Genomic DNA, 12,175 nt, shown 5'->3' with positions numbered 1-12,175 from the left:
TTCTCCCCGTAACCTGCATGTGTTTTCTCCGGTTGCCTTGATTTCTTCCCACAGCCCAGAGACGTACAGGTTTGTAGGTAAATTGGCTTTGGAAAAATTGTAAATTGTCCCTATTGTGTAGGATAATGTTAGTATGTGGGGATCGCTGATCAGCGTGGACTGGTTAATGGAATGTGTCCCCTCCCCATATATCATACACCAACACATCTAACCTCGCCCATACTTTGACAGCTAGGCACCTGTCAAAGCAAAGCCACTGTTCGGTCTGAATGTCTGTTTTTATTTCAATTTTTAGGCCTATTTTAGATATGGAAATTTTAATTTTTAAAGCTATATGTATTTATTCTGTTTTTATTAACCACACTGATGGGAACTGATTGAGAAACAATTTTTTTTGTTTCATCTGTGTATGTAAGCACTCGGTTAAAATGACATTAAAGTAAATACTGAATACTCAGTGGGCCGAAGGGCCTGTTTCCACACTGTATTTATAAACTAAAAGGAACTAAAAAAGTATATGAACTACTACTGCTAAAGAGTGGGCTTCTTATAATTGACGAGATGAATTTCAATACCATGAGACTCGATATGCAGATGGCTGCAATTCAATGATCTGCATTTTGCAAGTATGCAAATCATACTGCAAGTATGATTAATATTTCAGCAATAAATACTGGTCTGGTGGACAGCGCCCACATCCTATAAGAAAATAAAAAATAAAATAAAACACTGAATTAAGGAATTTTATTGCATTGCACACTCTGGGAAAAATACTTAATTGTGTTGAAAGACTAGATTCATGAAGGGAAACTAAAAAGGCAGCTTCCCAATGGAGTTGTTTATAGTAGTTACCAATCCCCCTCGGGTAAAGGTGTTGTGTTGGAGTATGAGAGTATCAAAGTAGTGTGTAATTCCATTTAATAAATACAAATCCTTTACATCAGCTAGACAATGAAGACGATTTCACCAAACACTTGTGCTCTGAATGCCACGGTCTACTGGGTTTACCTGATTGCTGACCATTTTAACTCCCCTTCCCTTTCCCATACCAAGCTTTCTGTCCTTGACAGAATGAGTCCACATGCCAGAGTGAGTCCACATGCAAACTTGAATATCAGCACCATATTTTGCTTGGGTATAACTTGCAAACCAATGGTATGAATATTGAATTCTCCAATTATCAGTCAAATACCCCTACCCAGTTTCTTTCCTCTGCCTTTGTTGTGTACACATTTCTTCCGGTATCTCCCAACTCCCCAGTCACCCTGCTTATCTCCCCCCCCCCCCCCCCCCCCCCCACGTTACCCTACTCTCCCATCTCCATGTCCCATGTATCCTTTCATCTCCTGCATATCCTCTTCTACCATATCCCTCCGGCTTAACATTTCACTTCTCCTCTTCATTCTTTATCTGACACCCTTTTGAATCTTTTCCCCTCTCATCTTTGTCACTCTCTACCCATCTGCCAATAAGACCCCTTGTCTGTATCCACCTGTCACTTCCCAGGTTTTGCTCTAAACCCACCTCACTTTCCCAGCTTTCCATCCACCACTCCATTAGTTCAAAGAAGAGTCTCGACTTGAAACGTTGACTGTCCATTCCCTCCTGCATCTGGAGTTTGTTCTGTCACAACATATTATTTTTAATACATTAACTCCCATTAATTCTTGTCCCCTTTATCTCAGTGAGTGTGTTAGCAATTCAATAGACAATAGAAAACAGACAATAGGTGCAGGAGTAGGCCATTCGGCCCTTCGAGCCAGCACCGCCATTCAATATGATCATGGCTGATCATCCCCAATCAGTACCCCATTCCTGCCTTCTTCCCATATCCCCTATCTGGCTCTCTCTTGAAAGCATCCAGAGAACCCGCCTCCACTGCCCGCTGAGGCAGAAAACTCCACAGACTCACCACTCTCTGCGAGAAAAAGTGTTTCCTCATCTCCGTTCTAAATGGCTTACTCCTTATTCTTAAACTGTGGCACCTGGTTCTGGACTCCCCCAACATCGGGAACATGTTTCCTGCCTCTAGCGTGTCCAAACCCTTAACAATCTTATATGTTTCAATGAGATATCCTCTCATCCTTCTAAACTCCAGAGTGTACAAGCCCAGCTGCTCCATTCTCTCAACATATGACAGTCCCGCCATCCCGGGAATTAATCTTGTAAACCTACGCTGCACTCCCTCAATAGCAAGAAAGTCCTTCCTTAAATTAGGGGACCAAAACTGTACACAATACTCCAGGTGTGGTCTCACTGGGGCCCTACACAGCGATCATGTAACCTACAGGCATATCTTTGGAAGAGTACAAAGAACATTCACAGAAAACTCTGCTTTAAGTGTTGAATAGGTCAGGAGGGCACATTATTGTCAACAATGTTGAATACAAGATTCGACTGTCAGCTCCTTATGTCGGTTTACCCACTAAACAAAAATCAAATTCAGTTCTAGTTTCTGCAGGGAGAGACAGATTTCATTTTGCAATGATCTTTGGCAAAGATTCTCCTCGAGCATCAACCCTACGGTGAGAGAATCAATCTTCAAGTGCCAAGCATATTGTACATACCCATTCATAGATAGGGTGCTGTTATACATCTAGTTCACTATTCCCAGAAGTATAAACTGAACAGTCTCAATGTATATTTGTTTCAATTACGACTCCGTGCTCCTGAAAATCAACATATTGTATTGTGCCATTTGTAATAGATGCGGTGAGAGTGAAGGAGACATCAATGCTTTGTTAGTAGCTGCAGCAGAACCAGAAGAAGAAACGTCTCAGAACATTGAGCAACAGGAAGCCAAGGATTTAAGCAACTCCAGTAAAAGGGGGACTGAGGAAGATCTGATAAAAGATGACAGCAAAAAGAGCAGAGTGGAAGAAAATGGTTGCAGTCAAGAACGTTCATCGGTTCCTGCCTCGGGTCAGATGACAGCAACATCCGCTGATGGACAGCATGAAATTAATCAGGCGGTAGACGAAACTGAAGTGGAGAGGGGACACACCGTGATTGGCAAGTAGAGACCTAAGTATCTCGTGCTTTAAAGAACTAGAGCTTGAGAAGATTTATGTCATAGATGGCGCAATGGGCTAAGTGTTCGGCTGGCGACCGGAAGGTAGCTGGTTCGAATCCCGCTTGGAGTGCATACTGTCGTTGTGTCCTTGGGGCAAGACATTTCACCCACCTTTGCCTGTGTGTAAATGTAATGTAATTATGTGAAGCACTTTGGGGTCAATGCAAGTTGACTAAAAATGTGCTATATAAATAAGATTATTATTATTATTATGTCTCTCAAGAAGGGTCTCGACCCGAAACGTCGCCTATTCCTTCTCTCCATAGATGCTGCCTCACCCGCTGAGTTTCTCCAGCATTTTTTGTCCACCTTTGAGAAGATTTATGTCAGTGCAAACTAGTGCCCTTGATAAACCAGTAATATGTAACCCTGGTAACAAAAAAGGAGATTGAGACTAATTCACCTGGGGAACTATCAGCTCTAAAATCCACTATTATATTAAATTCAAAGCATGTTACTGCTATAATTGTAGCTAGCTCCTATGTTCCTCACCTGCACATATACAATTGGTAAGTTCAAAAGGGAGGACGCACAATGCTGGTTTACATTGCCGGGATATTTTATATATTTCTTGCAGCGGTAGATGGTGTAAAGTAAGTCAGCATTGTGCAGACAGGAAGAATAAACAAATAACCCTGGAGCTGAGACAGAAAGAGGGATATCCTTGCATTATTGATGATAATCTGGGTGGATGCTCAAATGCACACACCCTGCTAGAAGTTAAAAGTAGGATCATGTCTGGCCCCCCTCAACATCAATGATCAGAGAAGGTCAATTAACACCGCTGAGGTAGCCTAACAAAGGAAATAGCCTTATCCCCCTAACTTCTGCAGTTGGATCGATGGTGATCAATTTCACTGACTGTTAATTTTGAACCGTCACAGTCAGTCATAACATGCACTAAACATCAGTAAATATGATGACTAAATATGAGTTTTCCCTGCAGCCAGACAGGAGTGAGGATGGCAGGTCAGTCAGGGCCATGTAATGAATGCCCCGATTTGCAAATTCAGTAGTTTCTTGGCATCCCATATCACGTTTACAACAGAGGGTTGTTACTCGTCTTAGGCTGTTTAAATACTGTACTATCACTCAATTTCTTGAGTATGAATTGAAAATAATTCCAAAATTTCTTGAGTATAAATTGAAAATATTTCAAAATCAAGAGGACACTGAGTGTACCTTCTGTGGGCAGAGTTATGCCCCCGTCCCACTTAGGAAACTTGAACGGAAACCTCTGGAGACTTTGTGCCCCACCCAAGGTTTCCGTGCGGTTCCCGGAGGTTGCAGGTGGTTGCCGGAGGTTGCAGGTAGTGGAAGCAGGTAGGGAGACTGACAGAAACCTCCGGAAACTGCACGGAAACCTTGGATGGGGCGCAAAGTCTCCAGAGGTTTCCGTTCAGGTTTCCTAAGTGGGACAGAGGCATTATATGCTACCCTCTAAAATGCCACAGTAAAGGAGATGAGTGAAGATAACCCATTGTCATCTTAGCTTGATATCTTACCAAAATGTTGTGCAATTAGTTTTTTTAAGCATCATTCATTAATTTCAGTTTCTTAATGCGGACTTTACTGAAATGTTGTGTGTTTTGGGGTACTCATTGCTTTCTGTCCAGCACATTCATGCTATGGAATGCTATCAGAGCCAATGATGAAGCAGTGCAAAGTAGGATATGTGTTAATGTAGCATATAGTTGTGATGCAAATTGTGACATTTCACATTGACACATTACATATTTTTTTAAATTCAGGTTTATCCTAAAGCCATGGTAATAATTTAATTGACCACTACAAATTATCCTTTAGTATTGGCAATGGAATCAAAAGCAGGTTGGTGGGCTTATGTGACAAGAAATAACATGTAATGTTACAAGGAAACAAAGAGGGGGGGATGGGCTTGTTAGGATTTTGGGATCTGTTCCCTTGGGAACTGCCATGAACTAATGGGCCAAATGGCCTCCTCCTGCATCGTAGTAGTAGGTAATGGATATAAATCCAACAAGTATCTGATATATTTATCCTTCTTAATCCCTACTGCAACTGTCCACATAGGATTAATGTCAGCTTCTCAATATTTCTTTTTTGTTGCAATGGATACACATGCCAAATAATGTGCCTATTTTATCTTTTCTGGTTTAGATGATGGTCCTGCTCCACCTGCTCCATTTGAACATCGGATTGTCTCAACGAATGTAGCAAAAGTCAGCAATTACTATACGATAAAGCAATCTGAAATTCTTGGAGGGTCAGTTCTGCTTTAAGGTTATCCAAAGATTATTCATTGCTAAAATGCACTGGGCTGAATGCTAAGTCATCCCCATACCACCTTTCGTCCCATTGAGTTGAGGTTAACGATATATCAGTATCTCAATCTGTTTTTACACCAATGGACATTGCTAGTCAGGCCAGCATTTATTGTCTCAAATTCCTCTGAATTGCCTTCTATTTCAGGAGGCATTTCAGAGTTCACAATCATTCAGTTCCAGACCCAGGGGCCACAGTCTAGTAATAAAGGGGAGATCATTTAAGACTGAGATGAGAAAATACTTTTTCACCCAGAGAGTTGTGAATTTATGGAATTCCTGCCACAGAGGGCAGTGGAGGCCAAGTCACTGGATGGATTTAAGAGAGAGTTAGATAGAGCTCTAGGGGCTAGTGGAGTCAAGGGATATGGGGAGAAGGCAGGCACGGATTATTGATAGGGGATGATCAGCCATGATCACAATGAATGGCGGTGCTGGCTCGAAAGGCCGAATGGCCTCCTCCTGCATCTATTTTCTATGTTTCTATGTTTCTATCATTGCTGTGAGTCTGAAATCATTTGTACATCAGGATCCAGGACACTAGTGAACCAGCATGTTTCCTACAACAAATCAGTTTCAGATTCAAGTTCCTTACACCAATAAGTTAACATATAAAACAAAGTTTAATTAGTTGAATCTAACTTCTTCAGTTGCCATTTTTGGATTAGAACTTGTGTCTTTATCACAATGGACCAGGTATTTGGCGACTAATTAAGTAACTAGGCCATGAAGATATCATATCCCAAGTTGGCATCGCCAAACTTCTAATATTTCTTTGCGATATAAATGCCCCATTTGTATAGATTTTGTTAAAGTGAATATGCTGTGATGGTTTGAATTATTTTATTAATTTTGTGACTGCTTTCATTGCTCATTGCAGAGGACGATTTGGACAAGTACACAAATGTGTTGAAAAGTCTACAGGCCTTACCTTAGCAGCCAAAATTATTAAAACTAGAGCGGCCAAGCAGAAGGTGTGTGCCTTCCAGAATAATGTCAATCCTTTCTTGTATGCAAAATCAAATTGTTTTTTGACATCATATGTATTATTATTGCTTAATAGGAGGAAGTTAAGAATGAGATCCATGTTATGAATCATCTGAATCACACCAATCTCATCCAGCTGTATGATGCTTTTGAAACAAAGAATGATATCATTCTGATCATGGAATAGTAAGTGGCATTAAACATCAGTCAAATTGCTAGTTCTTAGTAAATGATTTTCAACACAAGGATACGAATACATGCTCAAGTTTGTAGTCACAATATGGCCCAAGAGGCAGATAAGATTGGTTTATTGTGGCATTATTTTCAGCACAGACATTGTGGGATGGAGGGCGTGTTCCTGTGCTGAATTGTTTTATGCCCCAAGAGCTGACATATCCTGGATTCTCAAAAAAACTGTTGAGACCAATCCAAAAGAAAAATCAAAGGGCTGTTGAAAGGCCTGTGCACTTTTAAAAATTGCTTTAGTTACTTTTGGTTCTTCATTATAAATGAAAACTTTGGACTTGGGTAACAGAACCTTTTGAGTGCTTTTGGGAATTATTCAGTGGGATAATAGAAGGTGTTAACTTCTCAGTTGACTTTGCCAGGTGAGGTTTCATGAGTATGGCTGTTGTTCGTCGAAAGATGTTGACTGACCCATTGCACCATGTCAAGGCAGGGCTGCTTAGTTCAGACTGTCTATGATTCAATGGTATTTTATTGTCACGGGTACCTAACTACAGTGAAAACATTTGTTAGCATACAATTCCGTGACAATCCGACTATACATTAGGCACAATTATACTAAGTACAAGGGTGTAAGAGAGTTAGTAGATCACACTGAGTCAGTGCATCAGAGTTGTCACATTTCAGCCACCATTATATGATGGAATATTAGCCAAGAATTCCATTATATATAGAAGTAACATCATTAGTATTTAATTATACATATAAATAGACTGGCCAAATACAACTGTCTTTCCGCGAATTCATTTTTGTTAAATTGAATGTAATACAAAATATAAATGAATCACCAAATTCTTCACTAAACAATGCAAGGCTGTTCGAGCCAAGTTTCCAGAGGAATCCAACTGATAAACTGGCCATAAAACCCTCAGAATTAATTACAAACTGTGTAGATTATCTCAAATGATAATTGAATTAAACTATCACGCTTGTTGGTAAAGATATGCATTATATGAAATTCCAAAACCTGAAATTATTGTAAGATTAACAGAAAGTTAACTCTAAGGTTAGCAAGGATGGAAAGTGCCTTCCCTTCAGGCCATTGATGCATCAGATGAATATTGCACTGATACTAGATTTTTTTAAATACAGAATTATTTAAATAGCTGAATTTAAATTATGAACTGCTTTGGTTGTTTATTCAAACACACATCTCTAGGTTGTTGGCTCAGAACTCTGGCTACAAGTCTAATAACTCAACCACTTAATTGATTGTACTGCACTGATTACAGACAAGTGATTGTGAACTTTAACAGAAAGCTTTATTCCTTGGCGTGTAGGAGATTGAGGAATGATCTTATAGAAGTGCATATAATCATGTGGGGCATGGGTATGATGAATGCAAAGAGCCTTTTCCCCAGTGTCAGGGAATCAAAAACAACAAGTTTGAAGGTTTAGGGTGAGAGGAGAAAGATTTAAAAGGTACCCGAGAGGGCAACTTTTTCACACAATGAATGATAAGTATATAGAACAGGCTATCAGAGGAAGTGGTTGAGACAGGTACAATAACAGCATTTAAGGGACAATTGTACATCTACATTTGGATACGTAAAGATAAGAAGAATATGGGCAAAATACAGGTAAATGGGACTAGCATAGATGGGCAGCTTGGTTAGCATAGGTAAGTTGGTCCAAAGGCCTGTTTCATTGCTGTATAATTCTATGACTCCAGCCATCAATTAACCATATAACCATATAACAATCACAGCACGGAAACAGGCCATCTCGGCCCTTCAAGTCCTTGCCGAACACTTATTCTCCCCTAGTCCCATCTACCTGCACCCAGACCATAACCCTCCATTCCTTTCCCGTCCATATAACCATCCAATTTATTTTTAAATTATAAAATCGAACCTGCCTCCACCACCTCCACTGGAAGCTCATTCCACACAGCTACCACTCTCTGAGTAAAGAAGTTCCCCCTCATGTTACCCCTAAACTTTTGTCCCTTAATTCTCAAGTGATGTCCCCTTGTTTGAATCTTCCTTACTCTCAATGGGAAAAGCTTATCCACGTCAACTCTGCCTATCCCGCTCATCATTTTAAAGACCTCTATCAAGTCCCCCCCTTAACCTTCTGCGCTCCAATGAATAAAGACCTAAGGTTACACAGAAAAGCTGGAGAAAGCTTTTCTGTGTAACCTTCGATTCTCCAGCATCTGCAGTTCCCTCTTTAACAATAAAGACCTAACTTGTTCAACCTTTTTCTGTAACTTAGTTGCTGAAACCAAGGGCAACATTCTAGTAAATCTCCTCTGTACTCTCTCTATTTTGTTGACATCCTTCCTATAATTAGGCGACCAAAATTGTACACCATACTCCAGAATTGGCCTCACCAATGCCTTGTAAAATGACATCCCAACTCAATGCTCTGATTTATAAATGCCAGCACACCAAAAGCTTTCTTTACCACCCTATCTACATGAGATTCCACCTTCAGGAAACTGTGCACAGTTATTCCTAGATCCCTCAATTCATTACTGCATTCCTCAATTCATTACCATTTACCATGCACGTCCTATTTTGATTTGTCCTGCCAAGATGTAGCACCTCACACTTATCAGTATTAAACTCCATCTGCCATCTTTCAGCCCACTCTTCCAAATGGCCTAAATCTCTCTGTAGACTTTGAAAATCTACTTCATTATCCACAACGTCACCTATCTTAGCATCATCTGCATACATACTAATCCAAATTACCACACCATCATCCAGATCATTGATGTACATGACAAACAACAGTGGACCCAACACAGATCCCTGTGTCACCCCACTAGTCACTGGCCATCCACCATTACTCTCTGGCATCGCCCATTCAGCCACTGTTGAATCCATCTTGCTACTCCACCATTAATATCCAACAATTGAAACTTCTTAACCAACCTTCCATGAGGAACCTTGTCAAAGGCCTTACTAAAGTCCATATAGACAACATCCACTGCTTTACCCTCATCAATTTCCCGAGTAACCTCTTCAAAAAATTCAAGAAGATTAGCCAAACATGACCTTCCAGGCACAAATCCATGTTGACTGTTCCTAATCAGACCCTATTTATCCAGATGCTTATATATATTATCTCTAAGTATCCTTTCCATTAATTTGCCCACCACTGACGTCAAACTAACAGGTCTATAATTATTAGGTTTACTCTTAGAACCCTTTTTAAACAATGGAACAACATGCGCAGTACACCAATCCTCCGGCACTATTCCCGTTTCTAATGACAATTTAAATATTTCTGTCATAGCCCCTGCTATTTCCACACTAACTTCCCTCAATGTCCTAGGGAATATCCTGTCAGGACCTGGAGACTTATCCACGTTTATATTTTTCAAAAGTGTCAGTACTTCCTCTTCTTTAAATCTCGTAGTTTCCATAGCTGCACTACTTGTTTCGCTTACCTCACATAATTCAATATCCTTCTCCTTGGTTAATACCGAAGAAAATAAATTGTTCAATATCTCCCCCATCTCTTTTGACTCTGCAGATAGCTGTCCACTCGGACTCTCTAATGTTTAGTTTAGAGATACAGTGTGGAAACAGGCCCTTCGGCCCACCGAGTCTGCACCGATCAGCAATCCCCATACATTAACACTACAGACAATTTTTACTCTTATACCAATCCAATTAACTTACAAACCTGTACGTCTTTGGAATTTGGGAGGAAACCCAAGCTCTCGGAGAAAACCCACGCAGGTCACGGGGAAAACGTAAAAATACCGTTCAGGAATCTTGAACAAAATAGAACGGGCTTGAAGAACTCAGCAGGACAAGCAGCATCTGGGGAGGGAATGGACAGGCAATATTTTGGGTTGGAATCCTTTTTTTAAGACCTGTTGAAAGAAAATCAGCTGTAATTAGCAAATTTGGGAACAAATAAGTTAAGGAATTGATGTCATTAGATATAGCTCTTAGGGCTAACGGAATCAAGGGATATGGGGGAAAAAGCGGGAATGGGGTACTGATTTTTAATGATCAGCCATGATCATATTGAATGGCAGTGCTGGATCGAAGGGCTGAATGGCCTACTCCTGCACCTGTTTTCTATTTTTCTATGTTTTAAGTTTCTTGTTGCTTGTAGCTTGCTGCCAAGGAACAATAGGATATATCTTTATCTCAGCGTGGTACCACATTAGCTAAGGTATATTAGCTCTTCCAGTTGATTAGAAAAAGAGCAGTGACAATTAAATACATGGTTGCACCATTTCTGTCATTTACCAATTTTACCGTCAGTGGTTTAGATGGCATGTTGGAACGCCTGAGGTTTCACATTCTGGTTTCATGCAGTTCATGTCCCAAGAGAGAATATGGATAGGATTTCTTCATAGGATGGGGGGCAGGTTACAAAAAACATGCAGTATTTATGGTCTTGAGCTGTATCTTCACACATGCTCCATCGTGTGAGCATTGGAGGGAGAACCTTCTCTATATATCTTACCAGATTTAATTAAAGGACCATATAAAGGACTTTATCGGACTATATAATGTTACAGTATATCTTCCAGTAAATACAGTACCCGTTATCCTTTATCTGTCCACTGTGGACTGCTTGATTATATTCATGTATAGTCTTTTCTTTGACTGGGTAACACATAAACAAAAGTTTTTCACTGTACCTCGGTACACGGGACAATAATAGAGTAATATTCTAACCAAGACACTGCAGATGCTCGAATCGAACAACAAATCAAACTGCTAGAGGAATTCAATGTCAGGCAGCATCTGTGGAGGGAATGAACAGGTAACATTTCTAAATTTCTACTATTATCACACCACCCATCCATCCTTTTATATCTGAGCATTAAAAATAAAAGTCAGCTCCATTTCCATATAATAACCATATAACAATTACAGCACGGAAACAGGCCATCTCGACCCTTCTAGTCCGTGCCGAACACATAATCTCCCCTAGTCCCACAGTTCCTTCCACAGATGCTGCCTGTGGTTCTTTCAGCAGTTTGTAGTTTGCTGTAGTAGGATAAAAGTAGGAATATTGCAATACATTAATATATTAAAAAACAGAAAACACTCAGCAACTGTGGAACGTGAAACAGATATTTTGGGGTCAGAAACCCTAGAAAAGAATTTGGAGAGAGTAGCAAGAGTTCCACTAGCCCAGAATGCTAACTTGGTCGGCATGGACAAGTTGAGCTAAGGGGTCTGTTTCTGTGCTGTGTGGCTTCATGAGATGCGGTCTAATTTGATGAATATTTCCAACGTTTTCTATTTTTATTAAAGTTTTCAAGTATCTGTGCTTTCCTAATATTAATTTACTGATTAGGTTATAATTGAATATTTGTACAGCAAAGCCTGTTCCTGATCAGCACAAGCTAATTCAACTTAATGAGAACAAGAACCTAAAGGAAATCGGAGTACTGAAATCTTAGAAGTCTACATTCAACCTCAGGCACATATGTTTATGTGCAAATGGCAACTTGCACTCCAGTTCTGAACTTTCATCAACCTCAACGGAAGCACATGTGGGAACTAGGCCATAGCTTACAATGGCTACAATATATTACATTTAGGGTTTGTGACCAAAGTCAACTTTTTACCTTGCAGCAGGA

The 12,175-nt window shown here is 40.1% G+C and overlaps 1 protein-coding gene across 8 annotated transcripts in view; it reads left to right on the top strand.

Moving 5' to 3' along the window:
• Window positions 1-12,175, top strand: part of mylk4b (myosin light chain kinase family, member 4b) — a 188,002-nt gene that overhangs the window by 144,268 nt on the left and 31,559 nt on the right. For all 8 annotated transcript variants that reach the window (XR_008725129.1, XM_055651777.1, XM_055651743.1 and 5 more), the window contains 4 exons: window positions 2,708-3,012; window positions 5,213-5,318; window positions 6,257-6,350; window positions 6,440-6,549. Coding sequence is in view for 7 of the 8 variants with exons in the window: in XM_055651777.1 (XP_055507752.1) it covers window positions 2,708-3,012; window positions 5,213-5,318; window positions 6,257-6,350; window positions 6,440-6,549 (615 nt within the window). In the remaining variant the exon portion in view is untranslated. The remainder of the gene's footprint in view (window positions 1-2,707; window positions 3,013-5,212; window positions 5,319-6,256; window positions 6,351-6,439; window positions 6,550-12,175) is intronic.

The sequence above is a fragment of the Leucoraja erinacea genome, chromosome 2, assembly GCF_028641065.1.
Source record: "Leucoraja erinacea ecotype New England chromosome 2, Leri_hhj_1, whole genome shotgun sequence".
Taxonomy (NCBI): Eukaryota; Metazoa; Chordata; class Chondrichthyes; order Rajiformes; family Rajidae; genus Leucoraja; species Leucoraja erinaceus.
The sequence above is the reverse complement of the archived record's forward strand: the minus strand, read 5'-3'. Positions and strand labels throughout refer to the sequence as shown.